The sequence below is a fragment of the Pipra filicauda genome, unplaced genomic scaffold, assembly GCF_003945595.2.
Source record: "Pipra filicauda isolate LSUMZ 115617 unplaced genomic scaffold, ASM394559v2 scaffold659_size178264_pilon, whole genome shotgun sequence".
NCBI lineage: Eukaryota > Metazoa > Chordata > Aves > Passeriformes > Pipridae > Pipra > Pipra filicauda.
In genome coordinates this window covers 105,913-125,818 of record NW_024104819.1, presented here as the reverse complement: position 1 = coordinate 125,818, position 19,906 = coordinate 105,913, and the positions used below count along the sequence as shown (strand labels likewise).

The 19,906-nt window shown below is 49.2% G+C and overlaps 3 protein-coding genes across 6 annotated transcripts in view; all 3 read right to left on the bottom strand.

The window, feature by feature from the left end:
* Window positions 1–4,060: 4,060 nt before the first annotated feature.
* LOC113999589 (cytochrome P450 26A1) lies at window positions 4,061–7,146 on the bottom strand. The gene is made up of 7 exons (XM_027743153.2): window positions 6,932–7,146; window positions 6,519–6,743; window positions 6,140–6,427; window positions 5,870–6,019; window positions 5,415–5,549; window positions 5,058–5,210; window positions 4,061–4,865 (listed from the first exon to the last, which is right to left on the bottom strand). Exons 1-7 carry the CDS (start codon window positions 7,118–7,120, stop codon window positions 4,524–4,526), a joined length of 1,482 nt encoding a protein of 493 aa, XP_027598954.1. The 5' UTR covers window positions 7,121–7,146; the 3' UTR covers window positions 4,061–4,523.
* A 1,652-nt stretch (window positions 7,147–8,798) lies between these two features.
* On the bottom strand, window positions 8,799–17,637 carry LOC113999579 (cytochrome P450 26C1). Its single transcript, XM_027743138.2, has 6 exons — window positions 17,446–17,637; window positions 17,145–17,369; window positions 16,742–17,017; window positions 14,954–15,109; window positions 11,507–12,013; window positions 8,799–11,255 (listed from the first exon to the last, which is right to left on the bottom strand). Exons 1-6 carry the CDS (start codon window positions 17,635–17,637, stop codon window positions 10,917–10,919), a joined length of 1,695 nt encoding a protein of 564 aa, XP_027598939.1. The 3' UTR covers window positions 8,799–10,916.
* A 685-nt stretch (window positions 17,638–18,322) lies between these two features.
* EXOC6 (exocyst complex component 6) overlaps window positions 18,323–19,906 on the bottom strand; it is an 84,248-nt gene continuing 82,664 nt past the window's right edge. For all 4 annotated transcript variants that reach the window (XM_039388490.1, XM_027743136.2, XM_027743134.2 and 1 more), the window contains one exon: window positions 18,323–19,446. In XM_039388490.1, coding sequence (XP_039244424.1) covers window positions 19,314–19,446 — 133 coding nt within the window. In that variant the 3' untranslated portion in view covers window positions 18,323–19,313. The remainder of the gene's footprint in view (window positions 19,447–19,906) is intronic.

Here is a 19,906-nt window from a genome sequence, read left to right as displayed (position 1 = left end):
CAGAGAATTTACAATACAAACCACCTGGCAAACAAAACTATCTGGATTAACAAATGCTATTCAAATCCACCCCATTCTTTTTTGTTATAATAGAGAGGACAGCTACATGTAACATAATACCTTTAAGCCATAAATAAATTCACTAATTTGAGGCTGGAATATATGAGCAGTATGTCCCAAACACAAGATTTGTGTCTGCCTTCTACAATTTCTAAAACTTTGCCAAAAGTCAATAGATTGAAGTTTGGTTTATGCAGATGTTCAGCATGGCCTTGTAAAAGATCCTATAGTCTTGCATAGGATCCTGTTAGACTGTTCTAGGAAGGACAGTATGTAATAATTTTAAGGTAAAGAAATTCAGCAATGAGTTGCTTACATTTGGGCTACTTAATCTTTGGGACTATGTCAAAAGTAGTTGGATTTTCAGGGAGCCTAAGCAGTGCAGCTCCCTTTGAGACAGCAAATTTTCAGAATTTATACCTCATAAAAATCAATTCCAATGCTTAAAAAACAGAGACATAGATTCAGGGTTCTAATTTTATGCATATTGGTTTTTAAAAGACTAGGGCATACTCTTTTATCAGCACCCACCCTGAAAACCTCTGCAGATGTGTAGAGTTAACAAAACACAGAAGTGTTCTGTTCTCAAAGACGACTAGATGCAGATTTGTAAAAAATTGTTAAAAACTTCCTATAGCACTTAGGAAAGTACCACTTGAAAGTCAAGGATGAAGTATTTTACATATTATTAAGTGTTTTTCTTGGTACCTCTCCAAAGGTTATTCTAAATCACTGAACAGAATAAAATGAGAGAACATATGATAGATTGAAATGGGGTAGAAAAAAGCAAAACTTCCCTCTCAGCCTCTCATCTTGCAAGGTCCAGGAAAAAACTCTTCTAATAAAGGCTAAAAAATAAAATAAAGTGTCAGAAAAATAAATTTTAAAAACCCTAGGCATATAAGGTTTCAAATTATATTTTCCCTTGAATAAGTTCTTCTACGAACCAAAAATTTAAAAAAAAAAATCTTTCCCAGCTCAACTACTGAAAGCAGCACACAAGTAACATGTCCTCGTTTTCCGTGGACAAAATAAATAAATATGACCAAATTATTTTTAATCATTTCCAATGAGTCTTCAGCTTTTTTTTTCCCTTACTCATATAACCCTTACCAAAATTCGGTGTTACCTGTTCTGATATTATCTGGAAATACTGTCGTCTCTTTCAATAAGGTATTGATTTATCAAGTAACATTCCTCAGTGTCAACTTACACCCGTGTCATTCTTTAATGTCCTTTTTGTTCAAAAATAGATATAACTGTTTGTTGTTAAGAACCACACATTTAGCATAGAATAGATATCAGAAACTCTAAGCACTAGAGATGCTGCTGGCTGGCAGCAGCTGTTATTCAGGTGGGTTTAGAAGTGTGGATTCTAGTAACTCATCTTACCCTAGGGAAGAAGCAGTATGCTACATGGAAATGATGACCTTTTACTCCAAGACCAAAGCATAATACTTTCTAAACTGCGTGTGATTTTTCAAAGAGAGACCTAGTCAAATACTTTTCTTTTAAATGGCAGGTTAACCAAGAGAAGGAATATGATACACTCCAAAAAGGCTGGGCTACAGGAAGGGAGAGAGTGCTCCTCACCAAATCTGTCCCTTTTGTTTGTATCACCTTGTGAGCCCTGGAGCATCAGTCACTAACAGTAACACCTCATAACACCTCGGAAAGCGAGAGCGTGGCTGTAGGAGCTACCTGTCAGCAGCAGGGCAGGCTGAAGTGGCTGCTTCCTCTTCCTGCCTCCTCTGTATTGGTGCAGCAGCCCAGCACAAACAATGCTCATGCGGGGAGCTGGAATGAGGAGCTGGTCTGCCTGAAAAAGTTAGTTTTTTTGGTAGATAATTTTTCAACAAGATCAGTTCCTGGACCCAGCAGAACAAGAGAGGTAGGGGCTGGGAGTGCAACTGCCCCTGAACAGTAGCCACAGTCTCGGCATGTGCCCACCCCAGCCTCTGCTGAGCAGGCAAAGCTACGCTGTCATACCACAGCTCACCTGAAACTGGTCTGCAGCTAGCATCTAAGCTATCAAAATACAGCTGCAAGAGGAGATTAGAAGGGATTGTAAAACCTGCTCAAGAAGTTGGGCAAACATTTTAGCAATTAACCCACACAGAGCTCCATTTTACTGTAACTACACTACTACCATTTCTTGAGATAGCTGTTTAAAACTAGCTCCAGGATGCCTAAATTGCACAGCAGTGACAGACCGTTTAACTACAGAAATAAATTATTACAGGGGCAGTACCTAACATAGGCTATGTTGTCATGATTTACAACAGCTTAGGATGTGCTCCCAGATGTCCAGACAAAATCAAATGAAGTATATGATTTTTTTCTTGTTTGAACATAAAAGCCACGCAAACTTGACTCAAAACCAAAAATGAGATTTGCACATATGACCTTGGACTTACACCGTGAAAGTGTTTGTATTCTCCAGACAGCACTTAGATTCCTATTCATTATAAAAATAAAATATAAACTAAAATAGTAGGAAGACCATGTAAAAAGTTCCCACTTATAAAAGACTTCCATTAAAACCAAACATAACATTTAAAGAATATCAGCATCTATCTGGATTTGCAGAACGTTGTAATGTTAGGGAAGAAAATGTTAGGAAAGAATACCAAGACAAGAGTCTTGCTGTTCTCCAGACTTCAGATCACCTCCAAATCAGGACCAAGGTTTGCAATTTTCTGCTACTATATATGTTACAAAAGTGTCTTAAACTGAGGTCATTCATCAAGTCCCTAAGAACATAATGGTACAAGAGGTTTGCATGGGAAAAATATTTAAGATTTTAAACATTGCCAAGAAGACAAAGGCACAATCTAAATAGAATATATTTTGTATTTTAAAATTACAAAAAAATGGATATGAAAAATTCTTGATAGTTAAACTCATATGTAGCTTGTATCTAAGGCCATAAGTTAGAAGCTTATGTATTTAAAAAGGTAGCTAGAAACACATCAAATGGGTAATAGAAACACTCCTTAAAAAGAAATCCCAAATCTCAGAGATGCTATTAAGCACCTGCAGCTATTTTGAGCAACTTAACTAAATACTTAATTTTGATCTTGGGAGAACGTAATGAAAAAGTGACTGTTTTCCAGAAGCAAACAGAAAATTAAATTAGTCTATGTGGTGTTATAAGTGTTCATGACACTGAATTACATTGGTTTACTTTGTAGATGTTTATAAAGCCAGCCTATGTTGTTTGACTTTTGAGGGAAGACTAATAGGTGTAGTAAGCGGGGGTGGGCACAAACCCCCTTATGGTTAAGCCAAAATAGGGATCATGCCTAGGGCATTTTATCTGCCCTGCTTACACACCCCTGGGGAATTGCATCTCAACAGTTGATTCTCTGTTAATCAATTCACATTAGTGCCTGCCTTTTAGTTTTCACTTTGCTGAATTCCAGGAAAGAAGTTCTTAAATCAAATGCATGCTCTCTCTCTGACCTAGCCAGAGCTGTTGCATTTCAAGAAGAAATCAGCAGATTTTGTTTGCTCTACCAGCTGATAAGAGACACCTTCGTAAGTAAAGATTCATAGCCAGCAGACTCAACACAGAACAAGATCCAGTGGTCTGTTTGCCCAGGTCAGCAGTAATATGGGAAGAGAGGACATTTACAGAATTTTTTTTCCTCAGTCTATTTTCTCTAGCTACAAAGACTCATGTAATACATTATTCTTCTGCTTTCCTTTACTCTCTTATTTACTGTGACTCAAAATGATGTGCTTGGTAAGGAGACCTGTAGCTCTTGTCATCACTCCTTTTCAATAAGCATGTGTTTTTGCATTGCTCTTGCACTTACAGGCTAAAACTTAGAATAATTCACAAGCGAGAACCACAGGTGAAGAGGGGAGGCAGGGAAGAGTTATGAGCACAGAAATAGCAAGTACGTCATTCACAAAAGCAGATCTGACTTGACATCCAAACTCTTGATCCCCATTCATTAAGCTACTCTCTAGCAGACACACAGATCTTCATACAGAGGATCATCAAAAATAAACTTTATTATCAAACTTAAAATTCACACATTAAACATAAGATCTAGACACAAATAATACTGAAAACATTCTCAAACAATAACCATTTCAGGTAACTTGCATGAGTAGTTAGTTACCATTTTTTTGAATGCTTTTAGAATATTTCTTATTACATATGCCATCCTGAAATGTCTTAAAATGCTTAGCTGGCCAGCTTTCAATGAGATTTTTAAATAGGGGAAAACTTATTTCTATAGAAATAACATTATCTAATTATGAATCAGAGACCCATAATTGTAGTGCTTGGGGGAAAAAAAACCCCATAGCCTTTCAAAATATTTAGAAGACATAAATAACTATTGTACATTTACAAGTTTAAATATTTAAAGGTCTTTGTTACTATAAAAAGTTACTATGTACATATTAGATGCTATATAGAAATCCAGTCAGAGGCAAATGTTGAGCTCTCAGATTTGGCCACTGAAACCTATGAATTTGGTAGGCAGATTGTCCACAGGGTACACTATGGGGCCCGTTTTCATTGTAGGAGGTCCATTCAGCAGCTGCCAGTCACAGCTCCGAGCCAACTCCACTGTAAATATTTTTAGAAGGACTTTTGCAAACTCTTTGCCCACGCAGCTCCTCAAGCCCCCACCAAAAGGAATGAAACTGAACCGAGAGGAATCCTCTGGAGATGGAGACATGAAGCGATCCGGGTTAAATTCTTCCTTGTTGGTAAAGAGATCTGCCACATCGTGGGTATCACAGATACTGTAAATAACATTCCAACCTTTAGGGATCTGGTAACCCTATGACAAGAAGAGAAAGAAGTCGTGAAGCACCTTGCTGTATTAATATATGTGAAGTGACAGCATAGGACACATAGGTTCACCCCACCTCCCCCTCCTGGCTTCCTGCAGGCCGCTCTAAGGCAGACAGGCTATGTGAAAGCACTAGTACTTTGCAGCTGCTCTGAGGAGTTGTGCCCAAGCCTTGCTTACATTTAACTCAAGGGTCTTGAGTGCAATTCGAAATCCTCCAGGAACAGGCGGGCTCAGCCTGAGGGTCTCTTTGATGACACAACCCGTGTACTTCAGCTGCTCCAAGACCTCCATGTCCAGCTGCTTCTCTTGGTTGGAACTGCACAGTAACCCCTAGAAAGGAAGATGCTACCATGACATTCACGGAGCGGGCGGCCAGGACTCCCGGACTGCAAAGGAGCTGCCCCCCTCAGTGAGTTGTATTATCCTGCCACCCCTAAAAGTAGGGTACCACCTGGGTTAAAGGGAGCCCTGTCTGGGACACCTGTCCTGGAGGTACTGCCCCCTCCTTGAAATGGCTCTGGGGAAGATACACACCTTCACCTGCAGTTCTTTCCTCACTTTCTGCAGGACTTCGTGGTGGAGCCCTAGGAAGGCAATCAGTGATGTGGCAGCACTAGCAGTGGTTTCATGGCCCCCAAACAGCAGCTCTGTGGCAGACTCCTTCAGCTCCTTACACAAAGGAAAGAAGAGGGATAAACCAGACACTAAACACAGTATCTCTACCAAGCCCATTCTTCCACTGCAATGCTGTGCATTGCTCCCAGAATGGAGCAGACACCCAGGGGCCAGGATGGAGGTGATCAGAGTTGCTTATGCTCCCCATCCAACAGCCTGGTTGCAACCTCTGCACCCCAGTGCTCAACACAAGCTGGTTTATTTTATGGGGAAAGGGAGCACCTCCTGCTCCTTCCTTTTTATCCAAAAGACAAGTGTGATGCTGACAAGGGGGGCTGGGGGAAAGGGATGGATCTGGCCCTGGGGAACCTTACCTGCATGTTTAGCTGCTCCCCATTGCCCTGTGTGTATTCCATCAGCAGCTGCAGCGCATCCTTATAGCCGCCCTCGGGCTCCTTACGGGCCATCTTGGCACGGATGTTCTCCTCGATCTTGGCGTGGATGATGTTGCGTGCCCGCAAGCCCTGACCAAGCAGCAGGGAGAGCAATGTGGAACTTGGGCTGTACTGCCATCCCTCCCACCCGTTCCCCACTGCCCCGGCTGCAGGGATACCTCTCTCCTCCTGGCCCACCGTGAGCCTTACCCGGTAGAGCCCACTGAACGGCACATCGATGGGGAGGGAGAACAGATTGCGGATCATCTCCTCGAAGGCCTCCACAAGCTGCTGCTCGCCGTCGGGGCTGGCCTGGCGGGGCTGGAAGCCCAGCAGGATCCTCATGGCAATACGAAACATGAGGCGCTTCACCTCGGGGTACACCAGCAGGCAGGGCCCGGCGGCGCCCAGCCATCGCGCCAGGCAGGCGCTCACCTCCTCCTGGATGACCGGCACGTAGTGCTGCAGGGCGTCCCGGGAGAAGGCTCGCATGATCACCTGCCCGAGGGGACGAGGAGGAATGGGACAGAGGCTCAGCCGCCGCGTCCGGGGCGACCGCGCCCGCTCCCCGCCCGCTGTCGGGCCGTACCTTTTTGCGGTGCTTGTGCTGCCCGTTGTGGAGGTTGGAGAGGCAGCCCGAGCCCAGGATGGTGCGCACCGAGGCGGGCCACTGCACAGAGACGAGCCGGTGCTCGCCCAGCAGGATATGCCGCACGTTCTCGGCGCCCATCACCCGCACCGTGGGCCGCCCGAAGAGGTGAGTCTTGTAGATGAACCCGTATTTCCTGCGCTTCATCTGTAGGAATTTCCGCCTCTGGACAGGGGAGGAGAGGGGAGAATGATAAAATAAATTTTAAAAGGGAGGAGAGGAAGAGGCAGGGAGAGCAGCTCTTTCCCACCTGGGCACGGGAGCCTGGCAAAGTTGTTGCTCATCTCCCTCCCCTGCAGCCAGAGCAGCAGCCGGGGAGCCTCTCCGCTCCCCGCGGCATCGCCTCGCCTTACCTGCAGCACCAGCTGCAGCGTCTCCCCGAAGAAGGGGAGCCCCATGGTGCCCGGGGGCAGTGGGAGCGGGCAGCTGGGGTCGCGGCTGCTCACGCAGTACAAGTCCCAGAGCTTGACGGCGGCTAGAAACAGTAGCAGGGGCAGCAGGAAGGTGCACAGGGCGCTGGCGACCAGGACAGAGAAGCCCATGACTGGGGAGCGAGTCCCGCCTGGCCCCCTGGGAGCTCCGAGTGCGCGGGCCGGGCTCGCCGCGGGCCGCCTTTTATACCCTTCCCAGGTTGCTGCCCACCCTACCTTGGTCCGATAAATTAGTTCACCCAAAGTTCATCTTTAATTGCGGATTGCGGCCTGGCTCCTCCCCCCGAAATCTTTAACTATTTGCTTTGCGTAGTGCATCCTGCCCGCCGCAGATCGCTGCCAGGGAAGGAAAGGTGCCGCCGGGAGCGGCGGCAGAGCCTTCGGGCTCGCTGCCCCTGCACCGCGCTCGGCGAGTGGGCTGCGGAACGCCGCTGATAACTGGTGGCGGCCACCTCCTCCTCCTGCTCCTCGGATTTATCGCCGATGCTCGTCACAGACCAGCAGCTGCGCTCAGAAATGTCCCGCGCCAGCACCCGGCGGCTCGGCTGCCCGCAGACACCTACCCCCGGCGCGCTGCCCGGCCGGCGCCGGTGCGCTCTGCGAGCTGCGGAGCTCCTTCGCTCGCTCGCCGCTGTCGCCGGCCGGGAACGGCGAGGTAGCGGCCGGAGTCGGACCGAGGGGTCCCCGGTGCTAGGGCAGCTGGGCGGCACCCCGGGCAGAGCCGCAGCAGTGCCGCCGCATCGGCGGAGGAGCCTCCGCTGTCCCCTGGTTCACCTCGAAAGGCTCGGCTTGTATTTCTGCCGGCCGCGGAGGAAGGAGCCGCCGGCAACAGTCCGTCTCTCGATGCAGGTTCAAGCGCGGGTCACCGAGGGAAAGGGAGGTGAGGGCGGAAAGGAAACACCAAACCCGCCGTGCCCAGCTCCTCTCCCCGGGATCCACTGCTCACCCTCGCCTGAGGCTGCCTGGCATCCCGTCGGGGCTGCCGCGGTCGGAAAGAGGCGCTCAGCACCGGCGGGCACTCCGCCTGCAGGCGCGCCGCAGAGGGGCTCGCTCCCGGTGCCCGCAGGCAGGCACCGGGGGCTGCGCTCCGGGCGGGAGCGGCGGCCCCGAGCGGGAGGAGCGCGGCGGTACCGGGGCGCCCGGCGGGGCTGGGCAGGCTGTGCTGGCTGGGGCTGAGGCGGCCGCCGTGTCCCGGCGCAGAAGCCGCTGGGGAAGGGGCGCTCGTCGCGGAGCGCGGCTGCGGGGCCGCAGAGCTCTCCGCCGGGCACGGCTGCTGCCAATACACCACCGCGCTCGCTTTTTTCTTTTTTTTTTTTTTTTACAGTTTTTACCTCTTCCCTCTCTGTTACTTTTGCTTTATTGCTCCCAGACAAGCCCAATAAACGCTGGAAGTTTTGTGTGTGTGTCTGTGTATGGGAGAGGGAGATGTCACTTTTAATTATTATTTTTCTAGCAATGAACGCATCACACGGGACCCTCCCTCCTCTTACGATGCCTTGCGGGAGCGAGGCTGCCCGCCTCCGCACCCTGTTACCCAAGAGGGACACCCCCGGAGGGTAGTCCCCCGGCCCCGGAGGCAGCAGCCCCTCGGGGTACGCCGCGGTCCCGGGCGGCTCCGCGGAGCCCGTCCGAGAGCGGCGGCCGCGCCCTGACCCGGCGCTCTCTCCTTGCCGGGCGCTGACCTGCTTGTGACCTACAACACGGACCGTGACATCTGCGTGAACCCGGCCGGCAAGCGCGCCAAGTTCACTGTCTATCAAAATAACGAGATACGGTGGCCTGAGCACCGATAATTGCCACAGGAAGGCTTTATTATCTCCCCAGCTGTGTATTCCCCAGCCACCGGCTTGAAAAGAATCAAATGGTAAAGAGTGAAAGGGATAATTAAAAACATCTTGGAAGGGGGTCAAGAAATTAACAGCCTAATATGAACAAACTTTGATTACAAGTAACAATTATTACACTTCATTTGTAAATGCTCGTGTTTATCTGCAAACAAAATCAGTTTCAAGTCTTTTTTTTTTTTAACTAGATTCATGTTACATTTTTCAGCGGGTGGCTACAGGGCTCGTTAGCGCTCGGGGTAATTTTTAAGTGCGCTGCTGGAGAAGCCCCGACCCTTCTGCACCAGGCTCAGCCCTGCCCGCAGCCCTGCCTGCGGTGGGACCCCGAATCGCCCGCGGTCTCAGTCAGTCAGCAGCTCCTGCTAATTAAAGTTAGTCATTGCCACTTGCACCCACCATCTACTGATTTCACCTCTGATAAGCAAAAGATTCACCTTTCAGGACAAGGTCAGGAGGGGCAGAGGCTCTGGTTTGCTACAGGGCTGGCCTGCCAACAGCACTTAACTCAGCCCTGCAGTTCAACCTCCAGATTTGACCTGTTACATTTGGGAGCCACATTTCTGCCCCAGGTAGCGGAGTGGTCACTGCACAGCCCTCAGACAGCCAACGGCAGCACACACCCTGCTGCAGTGCCCCAGCACAGTCAAGGGGGATTGGCCAGGGTGAGGTCATTTGTAGCCTGGCACTGAAGCAGGATGATGACAGAGTTTCAGGAGACTGAGAAGCTCTCAGGGCCTTTCCAAAGGGACACTGTGCCACATTTTGGCCCTCACAGGTCAAGCTGGTGCTTCATACAGAGCACACCACACCACCGGACACAGGATGCTCTGGAGGAACAAGGCATATTATTCTCCCCACTGCATCCACACAGGATGCATGACAGTGGGGAGCAAAGGGGAAGCTGAAAGAAGCTTATAAACGTATTGTTGTGGATCAAGGACCTGGCTCTAGTTCTGTTATCAGTACACAAGCAACAGGACTCACTTCATTTAACATGGGAGAGAAACACTCTGTGGTGGTACTCAAAAACCATCTAGAATGGTGCTCTCAAAACCCAAGCTTAGCCCCAGCTTCCACCCTGTGGATGGACCATGGAGCTGCTGTCCTGGCACTTTCGCTGGCAGAGCTAGGCTGACAGAGCTGGCAAGGTCAGCCTGGCCAGCCAGCCACCACAGAGCCTGTGTCACCTTGCAAATGTCCCCTCTGCAATGTGAACAGCATCACCAGGAACAAGGGACTTTCTACCACAAATCAGACATATTCAGAAATGTCCATTTTCTAAATGTTTGCTCCCCAAAGCCCCCTCCCATGCTTCAGTTTGATCCTGAGGTTAGGATTGGACTTGTAGCTGGGGAGCACATCCTGTGGGGACAGCAGAGTGGGGCTTCATGGCAGACCCCGAGCAGCAGCACAGTGCTCAACACAACATGCACAGCTACTACTACTGGGTGACTGAGAGATATCCTCTTTGTGCCAGCTCTAATGGGAAGTGCAGGAATGAGATTAAATATTTACAATAAAAACCACTTTACACCCTATTATTCTAGCTAGCACTGATGCCATGAATTGAGCAGCTCTGGCTTGTGTTTTCCTGCAGAGCTCCCCATCTTTCTTCTTTTTACATCTAAAAAGCTACATGTTCATCCTGCCTCTCCTATAACACAGGAGAGGCAGGAGACAACCCAGGGATAGAATGCTCTGGGAGCCTTAGCTGTAGGCCTGAGTTTTGCTCCACATCCCTGGTAGCTGGAGACTTTTATGGAGTGGGGGCTGGCTGAGGCCCCATGGCATATGCTCCCTGCCAGCAACTTCGGTGGGTTTTGCCCCCAGGCTGGGGCTGAGGTTCACCCTAGCGCTCAGGAGTGTGACTCTGCAGGACTCTCCCTACCAGCCTGTACACTAGGAGGGGAAAAACAGACCTTTAGGTTTTGCTCTGCAGTGATCCAGTGCCATACCCAGCCTGATGCAGTGGAGACCTGCCCCCCGTAGCTGTGGAGGGGCATCAGCTCCAGGGCTGAGGGGAGCAGCGTACCCCTAGCTCAGGCCCCACAGCCATGGCCAGGCTACAAGGGGTGGAAGTAGAGCTGCAGCCCATCATCAACGGGGTGCACGATGGGCACGGTCTGCATGGCGGGGTAGCTAGGGGTGGCCAGCTCCCAGCGGGCTGTGCTGACCAGCTCAATGGCCAGCAGCTTGAGGATGGCCTGTGCCAGCTCCTTCCCGATGCAGCTCCGTGCCCCACCACCGAAGGGGATGTAGTGGAACCGGCCTGCAGCCTCCATCCGGGTGGCACCAAAGCGGTCTGGGTCGAAGCTGCTGGGGGGGCTCTGGTAGACAGCAGCTGTCTCATGTGTGTCACGGATGCTGTACATGACACTCCAGCCTTTGGGGATCTGGTAGCCCTGGGAGTGGAGAGAAAAGGGGAGGAGAGAAGTGTTACATACCCATGCTAGTAGAGGGTGAGCAGGGGGTGCCTGAGGACAGCCCCAACATACTGCCCACCTGCTCTGTAGCTCCTTTTCTCCCCAGCCAAGCTGGGACCCACAGAGGTTGCTGGGTGCCACCTCCCCCTGAGCTACACTGCCAAGCACCACCACTGTGCTGTGCTTGCATGAAATGCAAGCAGTTCCCTAACAGCCTGCAAGGCACTTACATCGAGCTCAAAAGTCTGCAGTGCCGTCCTGTAGCCTCCGGAGACTGGGGGCAGCACCCGCAGCACCTCCTTAATCACGCAGTCCAGGTAGCGCAGGCGGCTCAGCTTCTCCAGGCTGATGTCCGAGGAGCAGTGACAGCTCTGCCCTGATGGTGCCTGGAGCTGGGAGCCAGTGCAGAAGTTGCTCCGGGGGACGGTGGGCTCCAGCAGGGCACCGGACTGGAGGGAACCTTCCTCCACTGAGGCTGGGGGCTGGCTCTGATCCTTCTGAACATCTTTGGCCGTGGAGTGGAAACGTGGTTTCTCTCTGTCCCTGCTCTGCATGGTCAGGGTGTCCGGGTAGGGTCCTGCAGGGTGGCACTCACACTGCTGATACAGTTCATGGGACATCAGCTCCTGCCTTATTTTTTCAATCACTGAGGGGTGCTTCAGTAGCAGGAGGATCAGAGAAGTGCTGGCACTAGCCGTGGTGAAAAAAGCAGCAAATATGAGCTCAATTGCTGACTCCTGGGAGAGGAATGAAGGTGACAAGTTTGAATGCCATTTTAAACTGATTGTGATTTAGACTGTTCTCACCTTTTTCAGATTTTGTCCCTGTGCAAAGGGCCCTGGCCCCCACTCTGTTTTCCACAAAGCTGCACCCATCCTGAGTTGGCAGGAAGCAAACCATTTATGAACTGGACATCCACTTGCCCAGCGACTGGTGCAGAAACACAGCTGAGCACACATCACCACCAGTACAGCTCTTCTGAGCTTTCCTCCTAAGATTTACCAATTTTAAAGCAGTATTTTAACATGCATTATAGCACACTGAGTGAAGTCCATTTCAAGCATTATGCCTTTTCTCTTCATCTGCCAATTCCCCTTTGCACCCACCTTTTACTCTTCTGCCCAGGCAGTGGATATGAGCGTATTTATGCACAAATCCTAGATGTGCTGGTAGCTAAAAGGGGTTGCATTTGATGCATCTCTGGTTATAATTGAACATTTGCTTATCTGGGAGGGGACTGAAGCCAAGAGTTGAGAGCAGAATGACCTCTCTACTACAGCAGGTCAGCCTGGGAAGTACTACAGCTTGCAGGGAGCACACACCAGGCAGAGGACTTGCTCACCTTTCAAGCTTTACAGCCTGAAGCACAGCAGTATTTCTGATAGCTCCGCAGCAGATGTATCCATTACAAGTTAGGAAGTTAACCAGCTCAGATAGATGGACCACAGAACAGTCAAATCTGTAATAGGTGCCTTGTTCCAGTTCACGGATCCCCACGCAGCCTCCCAGTCTTTGCGGGACTGTCTGCAGGGACTATATTGGCACAGCACATACCAGGATGCTGTGGGCTGTTTGCAGCACCCTCTGATGAACTTTTGCAAATGGTTTTCCAAAAGTTAAGGGCTGCCCAGAGATGGGTCATGGCATATCATGTCTCTGACAGCAAACATAATGCTCAAACCTACAACACCATCTGAAGGTGCCAGTGGGAGCACAGGACTGGGAGCACCAAGGCCAGAGGCCAGAGACAAAAGTGAAGGGAGGAATACCAGGAGCTACCACCCTAGGAGGACTGGGACCTGGCTGGCACTACAGAGCACTAATTGCTTCAGTCCAGGGGCAAAGCAGAGCAAAATCCTCCAAGGACACAGAGCAGTTTCCTTTCACATGACTGTATGTCTGGACTTTAAATTGTTCAGACACAACAATTGTTCTGGAGAGGTGAAGCCACAAACACAGAGAAGGACACCTGAAGCCTGAATGTACTTGGACCCAAGTCTGATAAGGTCAAGGATCATGTCACAAGGATGACTCTTTGCTACCATCCCCAGTGCCATATATTGGCTGGACTAGATGCTTTTGTCAAAGTGCAGCTCTCAAGGGCATCTTTCAGCTGAAATAAAACCTCTGGAATAACAGATCCCTGTCGACCCCTATCACACCTCCTGCAGGCATGAGCAGGGATTTTTACACTCACAAGGTAGCAGATCCAGATGAAAAGAAACCTCTCAGTTCCACCACTTGCAATTAAACCCCAAGACATTTCAATAGCATGCAAGGAATTTAGGGCAAGCTCTGCAATTTGAAATAACAGCCCTTATGACTCTCTGCATCAACCTCTGACAGTGCTGCTGCAGAAGCTGTGACACTGAGCCGCTGACTTTCCCTTCCTGTTTCTACAAGGCCAACATAACCAGTGCCTGGAAGGCAGCACCTTCCCAAGTTTCACCAGTATTGTCCCTGTGCTACAGCCCAACTCCCTGTCCTGGAGGGCAGGACATGCAGCATTACAGTTCCACCCATCTAGCCAGTGACAGCACTATTATGTAGGATGGGGTCTTTTTAATCTTTTCAGGGTTTTAAGTATTTTAAAACAGTACTTTTGGCAAAGCAATATTTTTTTTAATGACCTTTACATTTCAAGGGTCCTGGTAAGTTCATGCCAGCAGCGTATTTAGGAAAACTTCTGGAAAGACTGTCCTTCCAAATAATTTGAACACAAAGCAAATTAGTAACTAGTGTGTGCCAGTGTTTGGAGGCTCTCTCAAAGACAGATAATCCACGTCTCTGAGACAGCTTTGGACTTTTTATCCAATTGCACCATTTAATGGAATGAAAGCTCTCCTACTGTTATATTAGAGTGAATATTGCCATAATTGCAAGCATAGGCAGTTTGGTTTGCAAGCAATTTTGTTAAATACAGACAAAATAGAAATCTTCTAACCATAATGCTACAGGACAGCGTATCCTATAGTATATACATATACATACTTTTAATATAATATATATTATAGTATATATTATATACTATGATTTCAATCAGCTGGCCCCATATCACCGCCATGTAACTCCATATTACATTTAATATCCCCTTATTGCATTTGTAGTCAGAGCCAGGGACATGATGAGAGATCATGAAATTATTCTTGTGTAATATTCATGTGAAAACTAACAGAGAGTAATTAATCTTAATCAATCACATTTTGAACGTTTCAATTATTTTAAAAATTACATTATAATAAAAACATATATTAGAATAAATAATATAATAAATAATTATAATAAAATTACTTTATAAACATATTTTGATTCTAATTATATCTACTAGTTGCTCAAAGTTTTTCAAATATTTTAGATTTAGAGATTACCTTTTTACAAAATATTTATAAAATATTAATCTTTAGACAGTTTTCCTTAAATACTTAAGTAAGCAGTGAAACTACCTTTAAACTATATTCAAATACTTTTGAACCATATTCAGCTGCTGTACCCATGCAAAACTGCTTCAAAACTTGTTATATAAATGTAGTGTCATCTGTCATTCACTGATACCAAGTGACCTGGAACTATGAATGATGCAGTACTAATGACAATTTTTTCCCAAGATCTTTGGGAAAATACTCTTCACATTCAGTTAGTGGTTTAGGCTCAGTAAGGACTACTGGGTTCATCCTTACCTTTAGCTCCTGCATGGTGAATTCCTTGCCGTGCTCCTTGGCACTGTTCATTATGAAATCCAGAGCATCACTGTGATCTTCTGGGTTGTTTCTCTGCAGTTTTTCCTGTATAGCCTTCTCCATAAACTCATGTAGCATGTCCCGTGCTTTTATTCCCTGTGAGAGGCAGACACAGTTCAGGAGAACCTTAGGAACTGAACCCCTCTCCTGAGAGACTGAGGGAGCCCATGCGTAGCAATCCTTAAAACCAGGATCTATAAGAGCAATAACAGTTTAATCTGTTGCCCAGCCCCAGAGCCTTGCAAGAGGCAGCAGTCTGGAGGGAACTGCTGCACATTCTGTTGCTTTGCTGTTGTGAATCAAATACAATAAGTCACAAGAAATTCTCTGAGAGGAAAAGACAGCAGTAAACACGTGGTACCAAGTTCAGAGGCATCTGCGCTGAGCAAACCCACAGTTGTGTCAGGTCCAAAAGAAGCTTGTCCAAAGGGACAAGAAGAGGTAACTTAATAAAACTGAGTCCAGACAGCAAGGCACATCTGAGAAAGGATCAAATGAGTGGCTTAACCAGGGTGTAGTGGAAAAAGACACATTAATCACAGCCAGCTCATCTTCAGTTGTGTAACATTCATGTAAGATCTCAACAAGTCAAGTGATCAGCAATCTCTTTGCAAAGTGGGATGGAGTCACAGAGTGTGGCTCTCTATCAAGATGCTTCCTGCAAAAGCCAGAAGGATGAGATTTGGAATGAAAAATGGCCATGACCAGATGTTGGGAAAAACATACAAAGGCTTAGATTTGAGGTGGGAAGGACTGGACAAAGTAAACAGGGCAGGGAGCAAGGGGAAAGACAAGGGGACCTAAATGCAAGTGGAACATATTGGTCTGGGGCCAGACAGCCTGTGGCTGACCTGAGAGAGGGCAGAGAGGGGTAGGATGTGAGGGGTGAAAGCCCACACTGTGCCAACCTGCAAAGGGAAACTGGACAGGGAAAACCAGAGCTTTGAACTGGTGAAGAGCAGCAGGGAGGCTGGGGGTGAACTGGGACTGGCTGGGTAAGGGGATCCAATGGGGCAGAGCTCACAGTGGAAATAAGAGATGAGGGAAGACCTGGCCAAAGTGGGCAGGAGACTTCAGCTGTGTTAAGTATGGAGAACCTAAAGTCAGAGGAGGGAGTAATGTGAGAGGAGGGGTGGTACACAGGACCAATACCTAGAACAGGAGTGTAGGGAGGCAGGCAAAGAGGAGCAGAGCAGCAGGTTGGAAACTGCAAGTTGAAAGAGGCAGAGGAGGCTGTCTGCCACGTTCCTCTCCCTGGGCTGTCTCTGTGCTGCTGGGCTACAAGGGACCAAGGATCATAAGAGGTCCCAAGTCCTTGGCCTGCCTGAGTTACACAGGGGGTGCTAAACTGAGCTGTGTGCTCATGCCCACAGACCCCTCTGCCGTGGGCTAACAGGAGTCCAAGTAGGATGAGATGGGACAGGCCCAGACATGATGAACTAACCAGAGGCAACATATGGGATGAGGGAGAAGAGAAGCCCTGTACAGTACAATGAACTGGAGCCAGGACCCAAAGGTGCTGGAAGTCAACCAGGAGCAGGTGGGAAGTGCAGAGAAAGGGAAATGGCTGAATTAGGTAAGACACCAAGCCCTCAGACCTGGAATAGGGTGCTGCAGATGTCCTGGCCCATTGGAAGTGCCCCTGGGCAGGCCTGGGGACAGGAGGTCTCTGCTACCAGGGCCCAGGCCCTTGTCCCCAGGCAGAGGGAACGGGACATGCGGCAGTACCTTGCGCAACCCACTGAAGGGTATGTTGAGGGGCAGGGAGAAGAGGTTCTCCACCAGCTGTTCAAAAGTTTTGGCCAGATCCTTGAATTGCTTTTCCTCCAGGCGGAGCCCCAGCAGAATCCGAGCTGCAATGCGGAAAGTTAAGGTTTTAGTGGAGGAATAAACTGCGATGGAGCCCGGCTCCATGCACCAGCCCCGCAGCTCCCAGCTCACAACCTTCTGGATCCGTGGAAGGTAGCTCTCCAGGGCAGCACGGCTGAAGACTCTGGCCAGGATCTAGGAGGAAAAGGGGGAACACAAGCAGGTAGTTAAAGCAGGGGGAGCACACATGCTACTGAGGCCCAAGCCTGGGCGGAGGTGCCGCCTGGGCTGTGTGCCCTGTTGCGGTGGCCGAGAGACTCACCTTGCGGCGTTGGCGGTGCAGGTCACCGGTGGAGCTGAGCAGGGTGTGGGAGCCCAGGATGATATGGGTGCTCTGGGGCCACTGTGTGCTGACCAGCGTGTGCTCGCCCAGAAGGATCTTGCGGATGTTCTCAGCGCCTGTCACCCGCACCACCGGCCGGCCCAGGAGGTGGGTCTTGAAGACGTTTCCGTATCTCTCCCGCCGTGAGCTATGGAAGCGGGAGCCCTGGGGACGAGCTGCGGGTCAGCCTGTGGCTTCCACCAGTCCCTTCCCACCCCGCCCTCGTCCACCGGCGCCTTACCTGGAGCAGCCAGTGCAGAGTCTCCCCAAAAAACGGCCAGCCCATGGAGCCCTTGGGCAGGGGCAGGGCGCTGGCCCGGTCCCGGCTGAGGCTCCAGCGCAGCGCCCACAGGTGCCGGCACAGGGTGACCAGCAGAGCCAGGGTCAGCAGCGCCAGCGCCGACGCCTCGGGCCAGGAGAGCCCGGCCAGCATCCTCCTCCGGCGGCGGGGACGGGCGGGCGGCTGCGGGGGTGGCTGTCAGACCGGCTACCGGCGGCGGGCGCTGCACGGCGGGCCCTGCCGGCTGCTGCCCGCCCGGCCCCGCTCGCCTCCTGCTGCCGGTTCGCCCCTCGGCCACATTTATATAGATATTGGCCACTTACGCCCGATCCACCTTCGGAGATGACGTATCCGCTGCATATTTAAGCGGCGCGGCCAAGTGCGGTGATTGGCGCGGGAGAGTCGGGCACAGCGGCCGAGGGGCGCGGGGCCGCGGCGGGGCAGCCCCCCCGGGGATGGGGGCCCGGCGGCCCCCCTCCCACCCCTCTCCCAGCCCCTCGTGGCGCCCCAGTCGGCGGCGGGACGGCTGCCCCGGGAGCGGGAGCCCCCGGCGCCCCCTCGGGCCAGCCCTCCCGGCCGCCCGGCGAAGGTAGCGAGTCCCGTCCCGGGCTCCCCCGACCGGGGAGCGCCCCAGTCCCGCCTCTCCCGGCTGCCCGGACTGCAGCGGCAGTCGGGGCGATCCTGCAGTGCCCCCGACCCGCACCTCGCCGTCGGAGCCGCCCCGATCCCCGACCGCCTTCCCCGGGGGTAAATCGCCACTGAGTCAGGACCCGTACAGGTCCCGCGAAACCGGCTCTGAGGTGCGTGCTGGTGTGTGAAATTAAACAGGAACACGGGCGAGGTTTATCTTACTGTATTTAGACCGTCAATAACTTAAAAATACAGCAAAAATGTACATTATTTTTACACGTTCCATTTGGTTTGTATTTGTTAGACATTCTCTTAGTGTCTAAAATAGCCAGGAGGGGACAGTGCAAAGAGACCGGTGGTGGGACAAAATGCTAATCGCTGGGATGGGGCTGGCGGTAGAAAGCGCATACTGACAAACAGATGCGGCACGAAATCAACAGCGGCAAACCTATTCCTTACTGCAACCTGGGAAAAAGAACCCGGGATCTTACAAAATAGAATTAGTAACCCTGAGGAACAAAACCAAAACGAAACAAAATGTCACATTATAAAGAACTCAAATGGTTATTTACATTCACGACCTCAAGATTAAACCCTTTTGGAGAACAAAGCCTATAAGTCCTAACGCTAAATAGGTATCAAGTCTAGTTCTCAGGTAGTTTTCAAAGGTACTAAAAATCAGAAGACTTTTTCATACCTCCAGACTACAAAATCTGATATACAAAATTATGTCCAGTCACTTTAAGGCTAATATACATTTAACGCAGGAAAACAATAGGCAGCATCTGAAACACAAGTATCTCAATGCTTAAAAACATTAAATTAGGATTCAACCAGAAAACAGCAACTAAGGGATCATTTCTCAAATAATTCCTATTCGGAGCAAAATTTTGGACACCATATCTGCAGATAATTAAATAACGTATTTACAGTTCAGCTGTTCCATGTACAATACGATTGCGCTGGTTTTTATTGTACAGTCTCATTTTTTACCATTTGTTTACAATATACAAAATAGTATTCGAACCATTAAAAATACGTACAAAGAATTGTTTGTTGAAGACTCCATGTACAATCCATCTACTGCATTTCTCCTTTACTCAGTCAAACAAATGTCCTAACTGGTATCACTTTGCTTAGTAGAAATAGTGGCTAAGAAACACCTCTTGGCATGATGAGATACTGTTGATTTAAGAGGCCTATGTGTGCTGGGACATACCATTCACTAAACTCCTAAGTTGCTTTACTACAGTCTCTATTAGCTTCTGCTTGTCACGATCATTCTTTCTGAATTGAGCAAAAATGTTGTTCTTTTTGCTGGAGTCTTTCATTCTAGAGAAATAAAACAGGAAATTACACAAACACATTAGAAACATAATTTCAAAAGGAAAAATCCGACTACTGAAACAGTTTTACTATTGATCCTCTTTTTATCTTTCTGCTAATAAAAACTGAAAGATCACAAAACCTGTTATCTGTGTGTTCTTAAACTCAACTTCTGCAATGCAGAACTGGTTTTAACAAATATTACTTCACAAATAACACATAACTATGAAGCAAACACCCATTCGGCAGGACCCTGGCCCTACCAATGCCATAAGAAAGAAGCAAACCATAAAACCCGTTAATATCATCTGCCTCCATGGTAAATTTAGATGCAGTGAACGGGCGAACTTTGCTCACCATCAATAACGGGCATCGTTATCGCTGATTTCCCGTAGTAATGGATTTAAAAACGAAATTCGGGAAATTAAATAAGTTAAAGCAGCAATATTTTGTAACAATATAGGCG

Coding starts and splice junctions, on each gene's coding strand:
- LOC113999589 (XM_027743153.2), bottom strand. CDS start 7,120: ATGGGCTTCTCTGTCCTGGTCGCCAGCGCCCTGTGCACCTTCCTGCTG. Junction 5,211..5,414: donor GGAAAGAACTGCAGGTGAAG/GTGTGTATCTTC, acceptor CTTCCTTTCTAG/GGGTTACTGTGCAGTTCCAA. Junction 4,866..5,057: donor TCAAGACCCTTGAGTTAAAT/GTAAGCAAGGCT, acceptor TTCTTGTCATAG/GGTTACCAGATCCCTAAAGG.
- LOC113999579 (XM_027743138.2), bottom strand. CDS start 17,637: ATGCTGGCCGGGCTCTCCTGGCCCGAGGCGTCGGCGCTGGCGCTGCTG. Junction 17,370..17,445: donor CTCTGCACTGGCTGCTCCAG/GTAAGGCGCCGG, acceptor GCTCGTCCCCAG/GGCTCCCGCTTCCATAGCTC. Junction 12,014..14,953: donor TCACCATGCAGGAGCTAAAG/GTAAGGATGAAC, acceptor TTCCTCTCCCAG/GAGTCAGCAATTGAGCTCAT.